Source organism: Ictidomys tridecemlineatus, chromosome 5 (genome assembly GCF_052094955.1).
Source record: "Ictidomys tridecemlineatus isolate mIctTri1 chromosome 5, mIctTri1.hap1, whole genome shotgun sequence".
Taxonomy (NCBI): domain Eukaryota; kingdom Metazoa; phylum Chordata; class Mammalia; order Rodentia; family Sciuridae; genus Ictidomys; species Ictidomys tridecemlineatus.
The window spans coordinates 29,683,924-29,708,956 of record NC_135481.1 but is presented as its reverse complement, the minus strand read 5'-3'; the positions used below and the strand labels follow the sequence as shown (position 1 = coordinate 29,708,956).

Sequence of the window (25,033 nt, the reverse complement as noted above, 5' to 3'; positions counted from 1 at the left end):
CTTATGTTTGAAACAAACTTTCCAGCCACAGCTGAATTAAAGAATATGTTGCTCAAAATTTTGTTTGTACATGTTTCCAAAAAGTGACTCTTCTTTTAAGTTTTGATATGTGGTATTAAAGTATTTTAAAAGATGCATTTTAGAAAGAATTAAAATAGACTTCTCAAAAGGAGTTAATATTTCAAAGTGATGTAGTTTTGTTAAACTTCAGGCATATTCGAGTTTGCTGCCTTTTAAAGTTTCTGGAGCAAAAAAAAAATACAGTTCCATTTCTTTAATCCAGATCACCAAGAAAAGCAAGAACATTTGGGCTGGGGTTGTGGCTCAGCAGTAGAGCGCTTGCCTACCACATGCAAGGCTCTAGGTTCGATCCTCAGCACCACATATATATATAAATAAATAAATGAATGAATGAATGAATGAATGAATGAATGTATTTTGTCCAACTACAATTAAAAAATAAATATATTTTTTAAAAAAATAAAACATTCAAACCCTTCTGTCCTTTGTATTTCCTATAGGAAATTTTGGCCACTTGGATTTTTTTTAAAATGGCTTTGTTTTGGTGGATTGTCAATTCTAGATGTAGTTTACAAACTCATACTAAAATTGGTTTAGTATTGGTTCACAAGTTTCCATTTTTTTCTCCAGGTATTTAATTTGATTTTGCTAGAGCAGTGTAGTCTGGCTGAACTTCATAAATAATTGAAGACCTTTAAAAACATGAAGATTTTCGGCTTTCCTTCTTTTAGGGAAGTAAAGGACTTGGTCATTCAGATGCTTAATAACTAATTGTGTAATAGTTCACATTAAGTGAAACCCTGGTTTTTTTCTCCAGTGATAAGTGGCTATTGGAGTTTTGCTTCTGTCATTGAGCATATGTGCCTCGTGTACCCTCTACTTGTCACAGCTTCTGTCATACTTTCTAAATGGCTTTTACTGAGTAAATCAGTTCTACTTCATTGAAATAGTATGTTTTGGGATAGGGACCATGTTTTTGGCAGAGAGGTCATGTCCAGATGTTTAATCTTAAAATCATGTCTGACATATAGCAGGTTCTTATTAAAAATTAAGGGAATAAATAGGGCAAAATTTGTCTTTGCTCAAAGTTACAATTTCCTGCTAACCAAGTAGCCATAAATTAAGCCACGAGTATCCTCCATTTTTCTTGTCCTTTGAAACTATCTTAACAAATCCCAGAATGCCATCAACAAATTTGTAGTCCTAACCATCTTTTGTTACCTTCGTCCTTCCCAGCAGGCAGGTGATCCCAGTAGCTGTCCTTGCAGGAACTGCACAGTGAAAGCCCATAAGTGTCACCTTGGGGAAACTAACCTTTGCAAGGCCTCAGCAGTTGTACTCTTCTGACAGACCGTATGAAAAGAAATGTCTAGTATTAGAATAAGGAGATTTTGGCAAATGAAAATGGAGAGCAGAAAAAACTATTTACTACGCTACCTTATGTAGACACTGAACAGTTTATATATTGTTGAAGATAAGATCTGACACAAAGAAGAATCAAGAGGAAGCAATCGGGGGCTGGGTCAGCAGTGGAATGCTCACCTAGCATGTGCGAGGCGCTGGGTTTGATCCTCAGCACTATATAAAAATAAATAAATAAATAAAGGTTTTTTTTTTAAAAAAAGAAGAAGCAAACAGCTTTGTGCTGGAAGCTCTCTAGACTGTACTAATGTTGTTTGATTCTGGTCCCAATTGGATTGCGTACTTGTTTCTCAGATGTGAAATGACAAGGAGGACATTCCTGGAGTGAGAAAAATGAATGAAGAAAGGCTCAGATATAAGAATAAGCAAGTTATTTATTTATATGCTGAGGAAGACCCATAGATTTTGAGAGCTAATTCTTATAATGTGATACTGAGTCCAGAATAAACTTTCCATAAGTACTTGTTTTAATAAGTACAGAATAAAAAAGTAACATTAGCAGATTAAGAAGCATAGTTAGTGGAAGATACTAAAATTATATTTGTTGGATGTTATGTGGGAAGCGTTTGAGAACATCTTAGATGTCTAAATGTATGATTAAGATAATACTTTTAAAAAAAACCCTATTCCTATTACTCTTAGAGAAAATGAAGTTAGGACTTACAATTGATTACTGATGAAATATTAAGAATTTATATCAGTGAGTTGGGTTTTGGAAAGAAATTGGACTAGGCCCAAATAATTGCTAATAGGGCAAAATTTATCAGCCTATTATCTAAAGGATAAACTTAGGAATTGCTGAAAAGTAACAAGTGGGCACCAAGTGAGAAAAAAGAATCAGAGTGGCTCTTACCCATCACATTGTGCACACAGCAGCAACTTCCTGGTCATCCACTCTCAGCTTAATTTTTTCTTAGCCATACACTCTAATCTCTGCCTATTGATGAAAGTCTAAAGACCATATCTTTTGTCAGGTGCAGATCTCAGCAGCCTGATATTTAGTAACTCAAAAAGAGCTATCTAAGAATGAGACTTAAAACTTGCACAGAATCTTTTGGGCATATTATTTTTCTTCAGCCTACAAATTAGACTGTATCAGGTCTTTGGTTCTAATTTTGGTAACATCTTTCTCTTATTATTTTCTTAGTCACAACTATTCATTGAAATAATTCTACCTACTCGCCATCTCTTCGTCTAAGAAGTGTCACAGATATAAAAGCAAAGAGGTTATATGGTATACATACAATATTCAGTTGAACCTTGAGCCTCATCCTGTTTATCATCTTTACACTAGCTAACTACATAACCAATTTCCTACACCTTTTTTGTTTGCTATACTCTGTCTTATAGATCTCGTTCATAACATTTTTGTAACATGCATTTTAACATCTAAAATGGTATACTGATAACTGCCCTACAGAATTACATATTTCTGTTTTTCAGAGATGTATAAATATGAGCTAAGTTTGTATTTGGAAAACAGAAGTTTCCTTTGATTTTTTCCCCCTTTATATGTTAGTAAAACTTATTCTTCATTACTGTGGACTAAAATTAAAAGATAAGTATAAAAATGTTCATAAGACCCTGATACTCTACTTGGCTGGACAAGCCATCACTTGAACGTCTGATATCATCTGTTAAAGGCCAACAAACAGAAGCCAGCGGTCAGAATAACGCCAGAGCAGTGTCTATGACCTGGTTGGGAGGCCAGGTGCACCTGTTGGCATCAGTCAATTAGGCTAGAGAGTCAATTGCTTTACTAGTTGCTTCCATGGACAGAAAAGAGCATGAAATTAATAGACCAGTCTAACTTAATCAGAGAAACTTACTGAAAAAGGTATCAAAACAGTAACATATAAATACAGATCCTTTACAGTAGTCAAATTGCCTTTCCTCACCTTGGAAAAGTGACTGATATAATCTTCCTAAGGTGAATAATGAAGCTGAGTACTACTCTTTCATAAAGGCTTTCTGTATTCTCAAGTACTGCACAGGGCAGCTTATAGTGCCTTTAGTTGCACAGCCATGGAGGTATAGATATGTATAGATATCATCATTCTCCTGGTACATAGAATAAGTTGAGGCCTAGAGAGGTTAACTGACTTACCAGAGAACACACTACAGAAAAGTGACAGAGCCATGATCCACATTCCCATTTGCGCTGACTTCAGAACCTGTTGTGCCTTTTGTCCTCTCTAAATAGGAGTCAGCTACAACACTGAGTAGCACTGAAATGCTATTGGTGGCTGGTAGGTGAGAGAGCAGATAGAACATTTCTAAAGCTGAAGACCTGGTATCCTTGCTGCTTGTAAGCACAACTTGATGGTTTGGCATCATCTGTCCGTAAAGAGGCTGGGAGTTCTCAAATACATGCACCTTTTTTTCACTCTATCAGCTGAACTAATTGGCTGGCCACTTTGGAACCAAAATTTATATTACCCAGAATTGACCTCAGTACATTACCAGAGTCTGAAATTTTCTTTCTTTTTTTTTTTCCCCTGCATTTGTTATTTCATCAGACCCCTCAACTGGTTCATTTTGTAGAAGAAAGAGAAGGGAAATTTGGAAAACAATAGCAAGTCACTTACTTTAAAAATGACAAAAATGCTTTTAGTATATATTCTTTCAGACTAAGGAAATACATTGTTGTATCTAACCACAAGAGCATGAAAATTGTTACTTTTAATACCTTTTAACCCCAGCTGTCTGAGGTCATTGCAGAATTTAATTCAGTAACTTATTAATCACTTTATAAAACCTAGGTATACTCTCCTCCCCACCCCCTCACCCAGTACTGGTAATTGAACCCAGGGGCACTGTACCACCAAGGGCCATATCACTAGCCCTTTTTATTTTTTGAAACAAAATCTCACTGAGTTTCAGAGGCTCACCTTGAACTTGTGATCCTGCATCTCCATCCTCCCAAGTTGTGGGGATTATAGATATGCACCACCACACCTGGCCTAGATGTACATTTTTTCCTTTTTTTTTTAATATTTTATTTTTTAGTTATCGGCAGACACAACATCTTTGTTTGTATGTGGTGCTGAGGATCGAACCCGGGCCGCACGCATGCCAGGCGAGCGCGCTACCGCTTGAGCCACATCCCCAGCCCTAGGTGTACATTTTTTCAGTAAACAGAAGACTCAAACCTAATGCTGACTACTCTGTGTTTTAGGTTTTTAGCACTGCCACTGTATAAGCACAGGGTCATTGAGCTTAGGACACGTCTTTCTTATTTAGAAGCCCCTTGGTTCTCAGCAGGTAAATAACAATGGTCAATGATGGGAAATTGTTTTTTTATTAATGGTCATGTGAACTGGAAATGCACGCTTAATTTTTGTAAAACTAACAGAATTGTACAGAAATTTGTTATAAGCAAGTTAACACTGTAGAAACTAATAGGGATTCCCCAAAACCCTTTTCTTTTTCTCACAGTGCGAAAGAAACGAGTTGAAGGAGACCACCAGTAAGTCCAACAAAGTATAATCTTTGGAAGACTTCAGAACTTTACCAAGGGCTCATGTTGGTGACATCAGATGTAAAATTTTTCTGGGTAGAAGGGAAAAGACTGGAAATCTTTTTGTTTGTTTGTTTGTTTAGCTTTTTTGTTAGCTATATGCATTATTTTCCTAGTTTAAGTTGTTATCAGTTTAAAATTATAAAATCAATAGTATCTGGTATTTTATATTTTGAAGCATTTCCACTTTCTACTAAAATCAGTTTTAATTTAGCTTAATTAAATGACTTATAATGAGTCTTGGGCAAAAAACAATACGATTATAAATAAGTTTCAGAAGTCATTTATGTAGAATAATTTGAGGACCAATTTTTTAAATTAAAAAGGGACATTGCTGATATTAATTGCTCCTTCGAGGTATAAGGCACTTAAAAGTTTTCTTTGTTTTGTAACCTGGATACTTTTCCATTTTTTAAGAATAAATGAACTTGACAAGGGTATATTTTTTCCTTATCAAGGAATCAAAATGCAATGATTTTTAAACAGATGGCTCAAAATCTGGTGAAGTGTTCAGAAGCCAAAGCAGACCTCCAGGGAGAGACCTTCATGCAGTGCAGGTTACTGTGCTTGTCTGATGCAGCTCAGCAACATCTAGGGATTTGTTTTTTAAACAAAATCATCAGCTGATCCAGGTTATATGCTTTGTTTAAAAATATAGTATGTCTAAGTATTTTTAATTGGTTCATTTTAGTTATAAATGACAGTAGAATTTGTTTTGACATAATGAAAGCATGGAATATATCATGTTCTGGTGAAGACCCTAGTACCTCTTTTTCCCCTTCCCTTTTCCTACCCCCAGCTTCCTTTCCTCTATTGATCTTTCTGCCATTTACCCAGTTATTATTTCTTAATTAATTCTTTGTGGATGTACTTGATGGTAAGATTCACTATGGTATATTCATGTATGTGCATAGGAAATTTATGTCAGATTGATTCCACTGTCTTTCCTTTTCCCATTCTCCCTTCAACCCCCATTTATGTCTATGTTTATTACAGTTTTTCATTTTAATGTGGGCATTATTAAATTTTTATGAAAGCTAATGGTAAAAAAACATCTAAGTAGAAAAGTTGTTTTCTTCCCCCATAAAAAGGCACACAGCCAACTCTCAGTTATTTAGGATAAAATAAAAAAGAAAGCTGCTGTTAAACATGTGAAATCATAGGTAACATGATGGAGTTCAGGTTTAAGGAACTTGCAAAACAGCCACTTAAACTGATGGTTACTATAAGGAAGTTAGAAACTGGGATGTGTGTAAATTACTTGGTATTGTGCTGTATGCCAAGAAGTTCCATATGCAGCGCAGAATGGCATAGACAATATTTAATCCCCACTACACACTTTCCAGCCAAAAAAGAGAAGTGCTGATCTTCAGAATCTGATTCTATTATATGCTTCCTTTCATCTTGCACTTTTTCCATATTGTATAAAAATATTTTCTATAACAAAAGTGGTCTTTATTGCTCAGAGTATTAAGGTGAGTGCTTGAACAGAGTTCTGTGGCGAGAGGACAAGTGTGACACTGCACACCCCAGCTGTGCTACAGGGTTTGATTTTACATTCATGTCCTGTCCCATAGCAGCTCTTTAGCAGGAGATAGCAGACGCACTCACATCTACAGAAGACTGGGAAGAAGGGGATCAGAAAAATACTGGCCTCATAAGGCCTACCTGGATCATTTACAAAAAGATATTTCTGAGTAAGGGGAAGGTAGTTTGTCATGGTTAGTTTTTTAAAAACCTTTTGAAGTTGAATCACAAAATGTCTACTATTTTGGCTGCCAAACAATTTATCCCATGATCTAGGCAGCAGCTTGTGTACTATAGTAATAAGCCTTCTTCACAGGCTAAAGCTTCCCTCATAGGAACTGTGGTGTGTTTGCTTTTTTGAAAAATCAGTATCCAGTATTTCAAAGGGGCCAAAGATTAACTTTGCACTATTCCCTTTCAGTTAAAAGCCACTGATTTTTTTTTTCCAAGTTAGAAAGGCTTCACTTGCTTGCTTTCTCATCTGACTGCCTCCCCCAACACCAGCCTCTACTGTCTCTCTCCCTCTCCTCTTCCCCTCCCTTCTTCCTTCTTTACATATACAACTTTTGAATTGTACTTGATTTTATAAACTGTGCAATTCCAGCAAGATTTGGAGTCAGGCATGGAGCAGGTATCTAAATAGGCTACCACAAAGAATTGGTCACTTAAACTTCTAGCCAGGCTTCCTCATTTGCATTGCCCTGTAAATCAGTTAATAAGTGTGCTCCCCTCTCTCCCATTTGGTGTTTTTTTTTTTTTCCTAAATATTGTTAAGGTTGGTCCCTACGTAGAATTTTGTATCATACTTACAGGAATATCTTTTTTACCTACTATTTATCAAAGTATGACTAAGTTGAGTATTTTGCTTGTACCATTCCAGTTCTGTGCTATAATACATTTTATAATTTCTTTATAAATAATTTTAATATGAATACTCATCCAACTAAATATGGAAATCTCTCAAGTATTATAATTATAAGGTAGAATAACAGTGTTTACTTTGAAAAAATCTGGTACCTCGCTGAGCATGGTGGCTCATGCCTGTAATCCCAGTGACTTGGGAGGCTGAGGTAGGAAGATCACAAGTTTAAGGCCAGCCTCAGCGATTTAGTGAGGCCCTAGCTATTTAACAAGACCCTGTCTCAAAATAAAAAATAAAAGAAGTCATGGACTGGGATTGTATCTCAGTGGTAGAGTACTTGCCTGGCATGGGTGAAGCACTGGGTTCTATCCTTAGCACCACATAAAAACAAATAAATAAAATAAAGTTTAAATTCGTTTAAAAAAAAAAAAGTCTGGGGATATAACTCAGTGGTAGAGTGGCCCTAGGTTCAACCCCAGTACCCCCCCCAAAAAAAAAATTGGTACCTTTTAATCTTTTTAAGAAAAAAATTTAATTACCCATTTTATAAAATTTTATATTTATATTTGTCTGGAGTTCAAATTTTTCCAGTATGTCTATATGAAATTGTTTTTAAAACTCAATATTATTGCCAATATTAATATGATGAAAATGGATTTTGGTGCTATATATTTGTAGCTAAAGCCTTGTAAAAATCTAAAGAATAAGCAAAATATATTTTCTAAGGGTGCCACATTATTTAAAAGACCAAATAAACAATTGTATTACATAATCTAGCAGATTGTTATCAATTTCAAGGGGAGTTTTCTTGGTCATTAAATTGTAAATTCTTGTTCTCTGAATCAAGTAACCCACTTGCTTTGTGCAAGAGGTACACTTGAGGAAAGTTAAATAAATAGAATTTTAGATCATTTTCCAATTAATCAATTATCTGGTGTGTTTTCCTTTTAAGGGGGGATTCCATGATATAATAAAAATTGTAAAAGAAAAAAAAAGTTTTGACAAAATGTTAGTCCTGTTGTACATTATATATAACCTTGATTGCCATTAAAATAAGACAAAAGTTTGTAAAGTTTCATGAAATCTTACAGTTCCCAGGGCTACCTTATTTTCTCACTATAAAACCAGGAACCACTGTTACCTCCTAGCAGATCCAAGGATCATGCTATCTCTGGAGTCCATGGACACTGCCATTCTCTGCAGGCTCAGTCCTGTCCAGCTTTGCTCCTGCACTACAGTGATACTTCACTTTTGAACAGTATTGACTGAAAACATGGCACCCAAGAGAAACAAACACATGGATGGAATAAAGACAACTCCTGTTGCTACTGGCCAGATGAAGGGTTTTAAGTTGTTGGATCTAGACATCTGGAGAACTGTCTTCAATACCAGCTGATGCTGATTAATATTGTTTCTGGATAGCTCTCACTCTAAGACTTGCTTATCAAACAAATCAAACTCTTCCCTAATGATTTTTAAATTGAGAAAATACTATCCATATGCAATGATTTTTATATTGTTATATTTTAATCTGGTTATTCTTTATATCATTGATTTTTCTTCACTATAATTCAGTTCTATAAGTCTTCTATAAAATTGGACAATTTGGAATTTTTAATAATAAAACATTTGTAACAATTTATTAATTTTAAACTCTACCTTGCAGTCTCATTATTCAGAGGGGCCAACCTTAGGGATTACCTAGGGGAAAATACATAATTAAGTAAATTATCATGGCCATTATCATATATTTTAGAAAGCCTTTATTAATATGTAAAGAACTAGGTTGGGGATGTAACTCAGTGGTAGTAGAGTGCTGAACCCAAGGGCCTGGGTTCAGTCCCCTGTGCTACTAAAAGAAAAAGGAGGAAAAAAAAGAAAAGAATTGGACTTGGGATACCTGCTTTAGAGTTTAATAAATTAAAACACTAAGAAACACCACCATATTTTGTTAAATATAACAAGTTCACGTATTTTATTTAAGATTCTCCCACATCCTTAGATTCTACGTATAGAGGTTTTGCTCCCTTTTCTACAGACTATTAGTATATTAGTTCAAAGCAACTAATTGGCATAAAATCCTTCAGATATCATCGTTTATATACTTGGAGTGATGTTTAAGACTTAAGAACAAATTCTAGGTTCTTGATGGGTATGTTTAGCCATTATTAAGAGTTTAAATTTCATCTCCACTCAAAGACAAGTGTATTTTGTTGTTGTATTATGTTGGTTATTGTTTTGAGACTAGTCTCCCTGTGTTGCCCAGGCTGGCTTCATACTTCTGGACTCAAGCAGTCACTACACTCTCTGAAAAATGAGTTTTTGATTCAGTTGTTTCAAAGTTTTAGATTTGTCTGCTTAAGAATTGTTTTTTTTAAGGTATGCACACAGGGGCTGAGGGTGTATTCAGTGATAGAGCATTTGCCTAGCATACAGGAGGCCTGGATTCAGTCCCCAGAACCACAGACACAAATATGTACATGTATAGCATAAAAACCTTTGTAATTTCAAATAAATTTTCACTTTTATTTCAGTCTTTTGGATTAAAAGCTTGAAAATTGCTTTTGTAACATCATTCTTTGTCACATAAAGTCAAGTTTTTAGATATTTTTTTCCTTGGCTAATATATCCAAAATACTCTAAATGTCATACTTTTCCATCTTATAAGTACAAAAAGCAATGAATTATATAACACTGTTGTTTAAATAATTTTAAAAATCCCCTCAGTTCATAATAATGCAATGAAGTTTCTTGTGAAGAATATGCACTATAGGCATTTAGAACTTAACAATTATATACTAGAACAAATTTCAATAAAGTTTACCAAATATCCTGTAGACTTAGGTTTTTTGGAAGAGCACATAATCTTTTTAGTTCCTGTAATTTTTTAAAAAATATTTTTTAGTTGTTGATAGACCTTTATTTATTTGTATGTGTTGCTGAGAATCGGATCCAATGCCTCACACATGCCAGGCAAGCACTTTTCCACTGAGCTACAACTCCAGCCCTAGTTCCTGTATTTTAAAGTTAATTATTTATATCATTCTAAAATAAGTTTACTAATTTCCTAAATTTTCTATCCTACCTGTTATGGACTGAATATGTGTCTCCCCAAAATTTGTAGGTTGAAAATCTAATCCCCAATGTCATGGTATTTGGAGATGGGGCCTCTGGAAGGTAATTAGGATTAGATAAGGTCCCAAATGTGGGGCCCTTGTGATGAGAAGAGACAAAAGACACAAAACTCTCTGTCATGTGAGGAGATGTTGAAAACATAGCTGTCTACAATCCAGAAAGAGAGCCCTTCCTAGGTGCTGAACCTTGATCTTGGACTTCCCAGCCTCTAGAAATATGAGAAGTTTCTGTTGTGCAAACCAATCAATCTTTGATACTTTGTTAGAATAGACTCAGCTAAGATATTACCCTATTGAGCCATATAAATTGTCAATAGTTGGCCATTTTTACCCATAAAAATAGTGATTTTACGTGGCTCAATGTAATAACAGTACTTGGTCTTATCTGATCATAGAACTAAATTAAGTTGACAGATATGAAGAAGCAGGGTTCTGTGATACAGTACATTCTGGACCTGACAGGAGCCAGTCTTGCTAATCAACTAGAGGTGCTTTTTACAGTAAAGCAGTCACTTAGATCCATCAGCCAAAATAGAAAATCAGTGGAACGTGTATTGGGTTTGATCGAGCTTTATATTCACAGACAGGACATCCTGATATATATGGCAAGTTAGAGAGGCTTTGGAGTTTTGAGAGGCTCCTCTGTCTGAGAGGACTCAAGAGTGCCAGGAGCTATGGGGAGAGTGCCAGGAGCTATGGGGAGAGTGCCCTCATCGTGTCCTCTGAAGCAGTTTAGTAAAAGACACTCAGTACATGGGGCACTTCTGTCTTTAGGTACCAAACTCTGGGCGGTTAACCAACCACATGTGAATCCAAAATTGCAAAACATTTGTTTTCCTTCAGATGTTTAAGCTTTCCTGCATGAGCAAACATTGAGAAACTGGAGATTTCACAGATACATCTAAGCATCAAGGCCATATTAAGAATCCCTGAGCTTACAATTAAATTATGCTAGTACCTCTTGGTGTTCTGAATGAGTCTCTAAGTCTCCTTTCAGGAACTAATGCAAATTATGAAAGTGTTTACTATTCATGAAATTGTGCTATTAAGGTAGGAAAAGGAGGGCTGGGGATGTGGGTCAAGCCTTAGCGCGCTTGCCTGGCATGCGTGCCGTGCGGCCCAGGTTCAATCCTCAGCACCACATACAAAGATGTTGTGTCTGCCGAATATTGAAAAATAAATATTGAAATTCTCTCTCTAAAAAAAAAAAAAAAAAAAAAAAAAAAACTTGTAGCTGAGTGGCACCTGATTCCCCAACCTAAAGGGTCAGCTGCAAGTTAAAAAAAAAAAAAAAAGATAGGAAAAGGAGATAGAATGTAAGTCCAGGTTTTCTGTATTGAGAAGATGGGGCATGTTTTTCCTTGATCATTTCCATCTAATAATAAAACATCAAGTATTCAACTCTCAGAGGCAGAGAAATAACAAATGTTAGATCATGAAGGATTTTTGTAGTCAAGTCTAAACCCATCTACTTGAGGAAGCTGACCTCAAAGAAATCAAAGTGACTTTCCCAAGATAACACTGCTGGTTCCTTTATTCCGAATGTATTTATTAGGTACCCATTATCTTACACCCACCAGGGGAGTCACAAGGCTAGGAGTTGAAGCTAGTGTTCTGTTTCTATTGCTCTTTTCCTTAAAGCTCATTTATCTCAGGTGAGTATCTTGAGCATCTGTCTTCATTAGGTCACTGATGTATTTGTTCAACTTTGTGATTGTTTCCATCTGTAAGGTGAGTATAATAACACCTACAGGGTTTTTTGAGGGGTAGAGCTGGAATAGAACAGCTCTCAGCAAAGCTCCCAGTATCCTCGGAGCCCTACCATGTAGAACCTGCTCTTCTAAGACAGCAGGCCTTGTGGTAAATGGAATTAACGCCTTTGCCAAGGAGACTAGAGAGCACAGGAGGGCCCTAAACCCAGCTAGCCAAGGCAGAAAGACACCTGGAGGCCATCCCTGAGCTGAACTTAAGCTGACATCTGACCCCTGGCCAGGAGGAAGTGATGGGGCATGGCAGCAGGAATGCACTCAAACTAAGACCCACGCAGAGCAAACACTTACCAAAATAATCTTCTCACTTGGCAAAAGGAGATTTTCTAAAGACTTGGTTTTGAACATTTTTTTATTCATAACTAAGTTTATGCAGAAAATTTTTAATTAAAACAAGTCATTTCATCATTAAAAAAAAAAACTTGAGAGGCTGGGGATGTAGCTCACTGGTAGGGCATGGACTTTGCATACACAAGACTCTGGGCTGGATCCCCAGCCCCACCAAAATTTTTTTTAAAAAAACAAAACCAGGGGCTGGGGTTGTGGCTCAAGTGGTAGCGCGTTCGCCTGGCATGCGCAAGGCACTGGGTTTGATCCTCAGCACCACATAAAAATAAAATAAAGATATTGTGTCCACCTAAAAAAACTAAAAAAAAAAAAAAATTAAAAAAAAATGTTGAATGAAGTTTATACTAGTGCACATCTTATGCTTCAATCATCTTCCTCTTCACCCCTTGCTTTCCTCTTTCTGGAATATTCATCTCCTGAACAGATAATAGATGAGTTGTAAAATTCAATATAAGGCATTTTTGGAAATCTTACTAAAATAGGTTCTAGCTGACAAGGGAAGAGTCAGCTCCTCATGTTAGACCTTGACACTCCTGGTGGCTGACCTGCATCACACAAGACACTGGCTCTAGAAGGTCAGGCTCCTAGAAACTGGGTTTCCCAGGGCTGCTGTCATGTATGACTGACTTTTTTCTATACTGACTATGTTTTTGTTTTGCCACACTGGAAATTGAACCCAGGGCCTTGAACATGCTAGGCAAGTCCTCTACCACTGTTTTATTTTTTAATGTTTTAAAATGTGTTTATTTTTATGTGGTGTTGAGGATCAAACCCAGTGCCTCATGCTTGGGAGGCAAGCGCTCTACCACTGAGCCACAACCCCAGGCCCACTGTTTTATTTTGAGACAAGGTCTTGCTAACTTACCCCAGCTGACCTCAAACTTGTGGTCTTTCAAACCTCCTCCCTCAGCCTCCTGAGTATAGGAATACCTATACCTATAGGTATGTGCACCACGCCTGGTTTACTGAGTGACCTTACCATATTACTTGAAATATGTCCCTCTCTTCCTCAGTACTTCACTTTTCTCTATCTACAATTCTGTATTTTAGAGCTTTTTAAAAGCCTTTTGATTTTAAGCAAAGATTGCTAATGACATGTGTTTTTTCAGTATGGTTTTAAATCTTTAAATATATATGCGTATGGAAAACAAATGAAAAAGTCACTAAAGTTTAATTAAGCATTTATGTGACTGTGAGACTTATTTCTATCTGTATCTCTGGAACTTAGAATGCAAGCCAGGCACAGTGGCACATGCCTATAATCCCAATGACTCAGGAGGCTGAGGTAAGAAGATGGCAAGTTCAAAGCTAACCTCGGTAACTTAACAAGACCCACCTAGGAGGTAGGGGGAAAGATTGGGGATGCAGCTCAGTGGTAGAGTGCCCGGGGTTTAATCCCCAGTACTCAAAAAAGACATATATATGTTAAGTGTTACAAAAATAATGAATAAATTCATATGGCATAAAGGCAATAACAGTAATTCTCATACTTAGTTAAGACTTAAAATTTCTTTGTTCCTTTGAAGTTATAAAAGAAAACAAGGAATTACTGGGAGAAATATTTCAATAGAAATAACCCTCAACTACTATAATATCCAAACAATAAAGACACTCATTTTCCCACAACAAACATGATAGATCCCTTGTTTTACTGACACCAAACTATCATTCTTTACCTGAGCCATGGTATCTGAGAATCCTGCATCTTGTCTTATAGTATGTTCCTACCTGAAATGCTCAACTCTGGCCCATGTGCCTGCCGAGCTTCCACTTACTCTTAGTGCCTATTAGAAGTCTCCTCTGAGAAGCCTTCCAAGAGCCATCAAGCACAGGTATCAGACCCTTCTCTGGGCCCCTCTAATTCCTATATTGCCTGAAATTCAGTGAGACAAATTGCTTCTGGTCTGTGAGCTCCTCTTCCCAGGAGTTGGTTCCTGGGCACAAGGCCAACCCTTAGAATTGAGTAAATGCGGGCTTACCTCATCACCAGTGATTTTCTTTTCTTTGAGTAATCTTTGAACTTCATCTTCTTCTGATCTTTCATCACTGTCGTCTGAGGAATATCTAGCTTGTTCCTCTGAAAGCAAAGGAATTTTAGACATGGTATTGACCTCTGTAGTGATTCAACTTGACCTGACCATAGCCATCTTGAATCATCACCACATGGTTGCCCCTGAGCAACCCTGTCCTATGCATAGTGGTTTGTGAATCTTTATGATCAGACCCTAGTTCATCAGCACCAGGAATGTGCCTGACGTCTTTGCTGTTAGTTGCATATAAGCCTGATAGATGAATACCACCTTTGTCCTGACCACTACATAATTTTCCTTCTCTCACCCAAGTTGAGGATCCACTGATCTTGCTGCCAGCCTTGACCATGCTTCTGTCAGTAAGTCCCCAATAAATTGCATTCTGTGCAATCCTGAAACTGTCTACTTCTTTTTTCAGTCTGTCAGCACCTTCTGCCTACAGTGGCCAGTCCTTTTACACTGGCTTTTCCCAGAACAACCTTCGAAGATGATGACCCTTTTATTCTTGAAAGTTTCTTCTGCTGAATATTGTTACTTCCCACTAGACATTTTCCTTGAGAAGACAACAGGTATTTTTAAGTGTCAGTGGGAAGGCAGATATAACTTTCCCACTTGCTGAAATGACTTAGATTGAAAGGTTTTTCTCAAGTTATTTGACCATCTGAAATATCCAAGAAAGGGGCTGGAGATATAGCTCAGTTGATAGAGTGTTTGCCTCCCATGCACAAGGTCATGGGTTCATACCCTAGCACTATAAAAACAAAAACAAAAACCAAGAAACGTTAGGTATTATCACCTTTAAGAACTATGAAATTTAAATACTAAGTCCTTAATTATACAATTAACTGCATATATAACAATTTATATGATAACATACATTTTCCTCCACAAACATTTATTTAATAAGTTTTCTTTGTTTTGGAAATGCCTTATGTTCACAGTTAACCTTTTCTGTGGGAAAGTGGCTCTAACAAAAACAAAAACAACCAAAGTGGTGGTGGGGGGGGGGAGGGTGTTGTACTGGCTGATGGACAGGGAGGAAGAGCTCACCAGAGCAAAGCAGGCCCTGTCACCTGAAGTAAGATCTGACCACACCTGGCGCAGCCCAGAGTTTCCCTTAGTGATGGGCCTCAGTGGCAGCCAAGCTGGAGGCCTCCTCACCTTCCTCATCCTCATCACTGCCAGGGCCCTGGTCAAGAACACTTGGCCCCTGCTGGTTCTGTTTCCCCTGCAGATGGACAGCCTGGTGAGTAGACAGCCTCAAGCGTTCTTCTTTCTGTAAAGAAGCAAATAAACTCTTTTAGCTGGACATGGTGGTGTACACCTCTAATCTCAGCTACTGAGGAGGCTAAGGGGGAGGATCAATTGAGGCCAAGAGGTTTATGCCAGCCTGGGCAGCAGTCACACCCTGTCTCAAAAAAAAAAAAAAAAAAAAAAAGCTACTTTCATGCCTACTTGAATCCTCTTTTACCCTAAGAAACATGTAAATGCCTAGTCCAAGACAGCACCTAGGCCCTGTATCTCCAGAGTGCAGACACCTCTCTTTGCACCTTTGTTACCACACACAGTGGATGGTTTGGTTTGGTTTGACATCATGAAGGCAATACAAAGGTGAAGAGGAGGGAAGGATCCCTCACTCTAGTCAGCCCACTCAGATCTGGCACAGGAGTAGTCTCAGAACTTACACTGTTCTCTCAGGACAGTGCCACTCAGCCCATGCAGAAAAGTCAACAGCCTGAGAAACCCAATCCATGCCCGGGACAGCTGAATTGACTTCCCAGGGGAGTGGGGGCTGTCTTTGTCATCCCTGAGCTGCACACACTGGACCTTCCTAGGTTCCACTCCCAAAGTGTCTAGATATTCCTGTCCTGACCCTCAACCCAGAGAGCTTCCCACAGCACCTGACAATAGGCGGGGTGAGGGGATCCCCAAGCTACAAGGCAGAACCTTCCTTGCCTTACAGCTGCCTGGCATTCTGCACTTTGGCCAAAAGGCTGGACCAGTGTCAGGCAAGTCTGGAATGTTCTTTTGACCTTCCTATTTTCTAATACAGTTTTGTAATGTCTGTCAAAAAGACGTTGGGTTCTAAAAATCAATAGTTTTTCTCTGAAATCTTATAAATCATGGGGACAGCGTTTGAGTCCCTTGTTTGCTATAAGCTTCCATCAGCCATTGACATTATTATGGCTGATTAACTACAAACTTAGCAGGTTAAGCTGGATTTTGGTAACTACAAGAAATGAAATAATAGTGGCAGCAAAAAAAAAAAAAGTGAATTAATATTCTGGAAAATAACACCTCTTAATACACACAAAAAAAAATCTAGGATAAAACCTAGAGAACATACCTTAATCATTTCTGTGCGTTGGCATTCAGGATCATGACCAGCTATTGGCAAGATTCTAATCTGTGTCTTTGAACTTCTATCCAGGAGTGGCAGGGTCATCTTTCTATGTGTGGCACTATCTGTAGAGTGAGGTCTGCCAGGAAATGAACAACAACAATGTCTCACTCTTTAGCAAGAACATTTGGGGCAAGCATACTAACAGCCACATAACCTGGAGACAGTGACAGCCTCACACTGGGCAGAGCAAGGAGGCAGAACCACAGTTTCCCATTCTCTGGCTGAGAAGCTCCCCATCCCCCGCTGCCCCTCCTCCTGGGGAAATCTGTGTAAATAGAAGTGGAGTGGAAAGGAGGGAAGGCAGGTGGTAAGGTCAAGGGCTTTTATAAAGAACACACACATAGGAGAGAAGTAATATGAGATCTTAGTTCTTAAAGGGTGGCACAAATGCAGAAAGTACAATTGGAGAACTGAAAGTGAGTCCCTCCACCTGGATAAAACTGGGAGGAAGGTCAAAGAGCAAAGGAAGGATGAGCTTTAGGAAAGGGTCTCCAAAGAAGGCATGGCTACAGAGAAATGTAAGAAACAAAGTTGTGTTGGGCAGATATCCCACTGTGGAACACGGGGCAGTATGGGGCAGCACAGGGCAGCACGGAGCATGGTGCAGAACAGGCAGAATAAGTACTACGTATCTTTGGGATGCCATTCTAGGAGACATCCTTAAAAGGAGCACCATTTATTGTGCCAGGTTTCTGCAGGAAGTTTTATATAGTCTTCAACTTAATTAACAACATCTCCGAGAGGTAGACATTATCTTCATGTTATAGCAGAGGGAACTGGAAGTTAGTGAGTTTGAGACCCCTCCTCAAGACTACACAATCTCAGAGCTGTCCCTCACAATGTTTATATAAACACCAACAAATTCTCTGGGTATAATAATATACCATAACATTCACTCTTTTTAAGTATAGAATTAAATGATTTTTTTTTTGCAAAGTTATGCAAAAATTACTGCAATCTGATTTTAGAAGATCTTCATGATCCCAAACAGAACCTGTGCCCATAACTCTGGAGGAAAGTCAATCCTAATCTCAGCAGTGTGTCTTTCAGAGGGAGGGTGTCTAGAAGGCGCCACAGCACCACCCATGGCAATGAGCTCAGCTGATCTACACATTGCTTGGGCATAGCCGGTCATGCCAGTTGCATCTACACACTGGCCCCATTCTGATGACACTTAGCTTCCAGGTCAATTTCACTAAAGGGAAAGGCCACACAGATGCATTGTTAAGACTGTTACCAGGTGCGCTGACCAATGTGAGTATATATACCTGTCTCCTAGGTTATACATCAGTCTCCTGTGAGTTTTGATGGCATGAGCTAGCTCCCAGAGAAGTGGCGTCCAAAACAGAAATTCACAGTTAACTTGAGAATCAGTCCCCAGTCCTTGGTGAGCTGCACTATGGAATTAGGTCAGTTGGAAGAATCAGGAACAACATCTCCATTTTGTTACTCTTTAACCACAAGTGACAATGTGCAGATAGGAACAATTACCTAAAGGTAAGTCTGGATTTAAAGATGGCTTGTCCCAGTAGACCAGTGTCTTCCCTTATAAATAGGTGGTTGTGATTGCCCTGCAGTGGGGCTTTGTAGACATCAAACACTTCGTTGCCTAAATGCAGAGACATGCTGGAAAGGAAAAGCCATTCAGCTATTAAGATGGATATTTAGTGAGCCCTACAGCATCCATTCTACCCTGTTAGCTTCACTTAAAAAATGAAGAACTGTAGAATCCTGTCTTCATATTGAATTCATAAGGAAGAAAAGCTACTGTCAATAACCTACTTCCCTTCAAAGTAAAATGTGGTCAAATCTATCCTCCTTTCAACTTGAAATATAATTCTTTGTAATTTCCCCAATTGCTACCACTTCATTAGCCAACAGAAATCATTTTTCAAAAATATTAATTAAGGGGTGGAGCATGAAAAAAATTGAGGAATTTTGATGGGGCAAAGGGCAAGGAGCAGTGAGGTGGGGGAAAGAGGGAAGGAAAGATGGTGGAATGATATGGACATCATTACCCTAAGTACATGTATGACTACAAATATGGTGTGATGCTACATTGTATACAACCAGATAAATGAAAAGTTGTGCTGAAATTGTGTACAATGAATCAAAATGCATTCTGCTGTCATGTATACCTAATTAAAATGAATAAATAAATTAATTTTTTAAAAAGAAAAAAATATATATGAATTAAAATATCTGGAATCTCACACATGAGAACTGGCCTTAGTCTTTCACATGAACAAGGCAGATATAAGGGATTCGAACACAACTTGGGTCCATGTCCAAGGTCTCCCACAAGCAGGGTTAGAATGACCTCGACTTTGCTTCTCTCAATTTTTCTAGGTAAAGCCAGGGGTCTACCGTTTGTCAATTCTTTAATGAAAATAACACCCAAATAAAGTCCTACTCATCCAGGCCTTCCTGGAGTATTTCAACATTCTTGGGGCATATTGCACTTACCTCCCATCTGACCACTTGACTATCCGGGCATTGCTTTCTTTAACTTTCTTTCCTTCTTCATCTCGGCGAATCCTCCATCGTATAGTATTTTCTACCTGATTCAAAACACAAAGATATTAGAAAACCAATTTAAATACATCTTCTTTTTTCCTCAAGTGATCTATAATCATATGCCAAGAATTGATAGGTAATGATGGAATAAGCTTACTAAACACTGAAACCCATCTGCTGCAAATACCTAGAGTTATTGGTTGAACTAAACAGACATTTTGCTTAAAAAAACTTCTCTGAGATTCAATTCACAGCAGTAGAAGCAGAAGCACAGCATGATGCAGGCTGAGGCTTTGGTCCACATATAGTGGGCAGTTCAAACTGAGACCTCTGGGCTGGGGGTGTATTCAGTGGTAGAGCGCTTGCCTAGCATGCATGAAGCTGTGGGTTCCATCCTCAGTAGAAAAAAAAAAAAGAATTTGAGACCTTTGTCTTTACAGAGTCCAGGAAAGAAGGGTTTAATAAGCGTCCTTTAGCTTAATGAAACAGAGGAACTCTGTGCATGAAATTAAATTTTTAAAAAAGAATAAACAACTAACTAATTAACAAAAAATTAAAACCCAAGACTTGTGCTCTGCCATGTTTTTGAGGCCAAATTTCCCCACATAGTGGGAAACTCCAAGTCATAAAAGTAGAGTAAAAATTGACCATGTCCCGTGCTACCACTGGGGCCCCTGATAGGAGCTCAGCGGATGCTGATTAAGGAAGGCAAAACATACTGTGGAGCCTGACAGGTAGTGCCCGCCAGCCCAGGCCTTCTAAAGAAGAACAAGCTAATGGCAAGGTTTATTTTTGTGCATAATTTGAATATCCATAGAGTCTAAGACTTTTCTATTGTGGAATGTTGCTAGCATCTACCCACCAGAAAATGTGGAGGCAGTTCTGTATACCTCACTACATAATCCTGAAGGAAGAAACAGTTTGCAACAATTTTTATCCCTACTTCTATCAAAAAATTTGAAATTGCAAAAAAAGAAAAGTGACAAACCTACAGGAAGTTAAAAAAAGAGAGAGTATGATGTCCCTTCTCCCCTAAAAATACTTTGAAAAGTCATTTACTTCTTTGTTCTAAACAATTATTTATTGATAACAGGTAACATGAAAGATTTTCATAAACTCGAGTCTTGAGTTATCATTCCTGTACTTTACAAAAGAAAAAACTAGGCCAGGCAGAGTGGTGAGTGTTTGTGGTTCCAGCTACTCAGGAGGCTGAAGCAGGACGATCCTTGAGCCCAGGAGTTTAAGGACAGTCTGGACAATACAGCGAGACCCCATCTCATTAAAAAAGCAAACAGGGCTGGGGTTGTGGCTCAGCTGTCGAGCGCTCACCTAGCAGGTGCGAGGCGCTGGATTGGATCCTCAGCACCACATGAAAAAATAAATAAATAATATAAAGGTATTGTGTCCAACTATAACTAAAAAATTTTTTTTTTAAAGAAACAAACAAAAAGAAAAACAAAAAGGAATAGAGCAGGAGGTAATACCTTTAATTTTAACCTGGTTCTATCTTCCTCATAAAGCACTTTCTCATCTTCAAATTCATCTTCATAAAACTGAGGATCGAAAGGTCTAAAATTTTTTTAATGTCATATTAGTCATAGTTAATAATGAATATTATTGACACTATTACTCATCTTTCTAATATGCACCAATGTTTCTTAAAATCATAGTGAGCAACTTCATGTAAGCCTTTAAGGAAGTATGCAAATTATGGTACTTTCTTGAAATTTATAAAACATATTGTCTGAAATAAAATCCAAATGTGACTAACAATTCAAAGTCTTCTTTGGAGGAATATGTCTTGCAAAGTATAAGCAAAACATGATCTAGCATTTCATATATTTTTTTAAGAACAGGTCATGCTTAATCACAAGAGCTTATACCCATGTGCCACATAGGTACTACCCATTGACATTATTTTGTTGTCAAAATAATTTTTTCTAGATTCACAATGATCTCTGCACTGAACATTTGTGGTTTGTCTCATCTTCCTCACTCATTTTCCAATTATTCAGCTTTACACTAGTGAAAAATGCCTCCATCAGTCATGATGTCTGTTTTAAGTACCAAAATGCTAGAAAGATTATTAATATTAAAGCTCTTACCAATAATTCTTCATTTTTCTACCTTAGTATATCCTAAATTCATTTTTTTAAGTTACAGGAGAAATATCTTTATGATTAGTCAACTCATGATAAATAAGAAAAATATTTTTGTTCTTCAAAGTTTTAGTCAGTATCTTGAAATTTTTAATCAGTTCTCTTACTTGGATTCTATACTGAGAAACTTGGGTAGTTTAACAAAATATAATTCATTTCCTAAGTCAGAGTTGATACTGGGAATTTTTATTTCTATTCTGGTTTCAGAAACAGGCTCTTCTTCCTGCTGGTCCTGAGGTACTCTGTGTTCATCCTAAGAGAGGAATCAGAAGGTAAGAGCGTGAGGAGACATTCAAAATGCACTAGCTTTACTCTGCACCAGGCAGACGAAGGTTTGAAAGGAGGTAAATTCAGGCACTGCTTTAGGGATAAAATAGCAATTTCTCCAAGCCTCTCCTAGAACTTCACCTTCCACACTTAAAACCAGCCAACAAAAATAATATGGGAACGAGGTCTGTTAGCCTGGGTTACTAGAAAAAATATTTATTTTATTGATGTTTCTATTTTTCATAAGATAGCCAGAGAAAGAAGTGTGAAATTATTCAACCCATCAATACTTACTGCTAAAATCAGAAAATACCAACATAGCCCAGGTTATGAGTCCTCCTGGTCCCGCCCCGAAGTTGGTATCGGCTTTGTCTGAGCAGTTCCTGCTGTGACTTCTAATATCCCACATTCCCAGTACAGCTAAGAATACCCCCATTCACCAGGTGTTTAGTTATCCTTGTCCTCTCTCAACATCAGAGAAACAGACCCTCAGCCTCTGAACCTTTTTCTTATCTTCACATAATGAGATCAATTGAGATGATGGTACTTACAACAGGCTGTCTTGGAATGGGTAGTAGATTGTCCTCCTCACTCTCTGAAGAAATGTCATCTATATCTCCAAACAGATCCATGGTCCCACTATAATGTTCAATGTTGGGGGGAAATGCACAATATATATTGGTCTGATTAAAGTTCTTCAACATGCTCCCAATATTCACCAACCAACTCTCCACTAAACCAGCCTCACACTGGCTCTCCAAGCCTGGCCCAGAAGCCTGATTTGTGCCTTGGAGATGGAAGAAGGCAAAGTCAGTTGGCCAAAGGCAAAGTCGCTGTGACTGCCAGCTTTCAAGATGGCTCCCAGAGATTCCCACCTCTGGTTTCCATGCTTTTGTGTGGTCGCCTCCAACATGGTCTCAAGATTGTTCTATGTGGTCAAGGGAGTACAACCTCACTTCTAGGTCAGGCTACGAATAACACTGGCTTTTCTGTGTTGCTCTTTCTCTCTTGGGTCTCACTCTGGGGGAAGCAGCTGCAACACTCGAACTGCTGGTGGGAAAGCCCAAGCAGTGAGGAAACAGGCCTCTGCAAAGAGCCACATGAGCTGTCTTGGAAACAGCCTTCAGTTCCAAGACTAGATACTGCAGTACAGCCTGTGTGACCCTAAGCTCTCCTGAATTTCCGACCCTCAGAAACTGTGTGAGATAGGAAATGTGCATTGTTTTAAGCTGCTGGCTGTTGGAGAAATTTGTTAGAGCAATAGAAGGCACCCTCTCCCTTTGTTCTCTGCATCCCTGTTTCCCATTCACTTTGTACTCTGGGGTCCCAGTGACCTCCTACCGTCAGGATACTCAAGTAGAGGCTTGAGTTCTCCACACAGTTCTGTCCTCTTCTTAAAACACTAGAGCTACATTGGCCCCCACATCCCTTCCTTCAAACGAGAATATCAGCTAGAACCATGCATGGTGGTATACACCTTTTTAATCCCAGCTACTTGGGAGGCTGAGGCAGAAGGATCACATATTCAAGGCCAGCCTGGGCAACTTAGTGAAATTCTGTCTTAGGAAAATGAAAAAAAAAAAAAATGCTGGGAGTGTAGCTCAGTGGTAGAATACCTACCTAGCATGTATGTGCAGGGTCCTGGGCTCGATTCCCAGTACTACAAAAAGTGGGATGGGGGGAGTATTCCATTGGAAATGGTGGCATACACCTATAATCCCAGCAATTTAGGAGGCTGAGACAGGAGGAGGATCACATATTCAAGGCTAGCCTCAGTAATTTAGTGAGACCTTGCTTCAAAGTTTAAAAAAAAAAGAAAAGAAAAGAAAAAAAAAGGAGGGGGCCCTTAGGATGTAGTTCAGTTAGAATACTTGTCAAGAATGTGTGTGCAAGGCCCTGGGTTCAATCCCCAGTACTGCAAAAACAAAAACAAAATCAGCCATGTGTAGGCAAAAATAAACCATACAAAACAGAATACTCTAAAGGACTGTGGCAATGATGCAGGAAGAAGCTAGCAGGGAGAAAGGAAGCTAAACCTCAATAAATTTTAAAGGTCATTATTGTTCAACCCAAAATAAATGACCACTGCCAGTAACAACTGTTCAAAGAATTCAACTTTGTTTTGAATTCTCAACCCCATAAAACTGATCAGCTAGATAAATTTAACTTTTCACAGTTCATGAATATTTGTGTGGTCCCAGGTCCTTCAGTATTCCTAGTGCCACACTCAGCCCTCTGTCCTCATATTTTTCTTCAAAAAGGTATGTCTTTAATATGAATAAGGGTCTGAAGAATTTCCCTTAATCTCATGGTTGGCCTACATGAAGTATTCCTGTGGAGTACTTTATTCTTCCTTTGACAGACAAAGAATTCAAATGCTTATTAACTTGTCCAAAGTGAAGGAACAAAGAGATCTCCTGACTCCAAAGTCTACACACAGAATTATGGCCCAGAAACAGCAGGTTCTTAAGCCCTGTCCTTACCTCTCTAGGACCCCCTCTAAATGCCCACTTCACCTATGGACAGGTAGTGTTACTTGCAGTTACTGACATAAGCTGCATGATATTTATGGGAAATTACATATGAATACAAATGCCAGCAACATGAAATAGTAACAGGCTCACTTAACAACTTGTAAGTAAAGTAAAAGCAAGTGTCAAGTTTGAAACATCCTAATTATAAAACAATACTTAACAAATTTAAAAATTTAAAGCCATGCAAAATATGGTCTCTGATCACAATGCAATCAATATCACAAAGATAACTGGAAAATCTCCAAATATTTGGAAATTAATACTTTCAAAATAGTCCATGAGTCAAAGAGGATGCTTCAAGGAAAATTAGGAAATATTTTGTAACTGAATAAAAACAAAACTATAACATTAAAATGTGTGAGATGCAGCTATATAAATACTTAGAGGGAAGCTTATAGTAATAAAAATTCTTTTGGAACACAAAAATGATCCTGAATCAAAAACCAACCGCTTCTACCTTGAGAAAATAGAAAAAGAGTGTGATGGTGCACACCTATAATCCCTAGTGACTTGGGAGGC

At 38.1% G+C, this 25,033-nt stretch overlaps 2 protein-coding genes across 7 annotated transcripts in view; one reads left to right on the top strand and one right to left on the bottom strand.

The window, feature by feature from the left end:
- The window catches only part of Tmod3 (tropomodulin 3), a 76,327-nt gene extending 67,322 nt beyond the window's left edge, over window positions 1–9,005 (top strand). For both annotated transcript variants that reach the window (XM_005316579.5, XM_078049612.1), the window contains one exon: window positions 4,882–9,005. In XM_005316579.5, the coding sequence (XP_005316636.1) occupies window positions 4,882–4,916 (35 nt within the window). In that variant the 3' untranslated portion in view covers window positions 4,917–9,005. The remainder of the gene's footprint in view (window positions 1–4,881) is intronic.
- LOC110598200 (RNA polymerase-associated protein LEO1) overlaps window positions 1–25,033 on the bottom strand; it is an 86,096-nt gene that overhangs the window by 53,439 nt on the left and 7,624 nt on the right. For 2 of the 5 annotated variants that reach the window (XR_013438781.1, XM_078049616.1), the window contains exons 1-8: window positions 22,532–24,688; window positions 21,821–21,966; window positions 21,039–21,123; window positions 19,504–19,598; window positions 18,529–18,663; window positions 16,981–17,113; window positions 15,795–15,909; window positions 14,583–14,680 (exon numbers count right to left, since the gene is read on the bottom strand). Coding sequence is in view for 4 of the 5 variants with exons in the window: in XM_078049616.1 (XP_077905742.1) it covers window positions 14,583–14,680; window positions 15,795–15,909; window positions 16,981–17,113; window positions 18,529–18,663; window positions 19,504–19,598; window positions 21,039–21,123; window positions 21,821–21,966; window positions 22,532–22,684 (960 nt within the window). In the remaining variant the exon portion in view is untranslated. Of the gene's footprint in view, window positions 1–12,589; window positions 13,020–14,582; window positions 14,681–15,794; window positions 15,910–16,980; window positions 17,114–18,528; window positions 18,664–19,503; window positions 19,599–21,038; window positions 21,124–21,820; window positions 21,967–22,531; window positions 24,689–25,033 lie in introns of those variants that run through there. The other 3 variants (XM_078049618.1, XM_021726767.3, XM_078049617.1) reach the window with 3 other exon arrangements.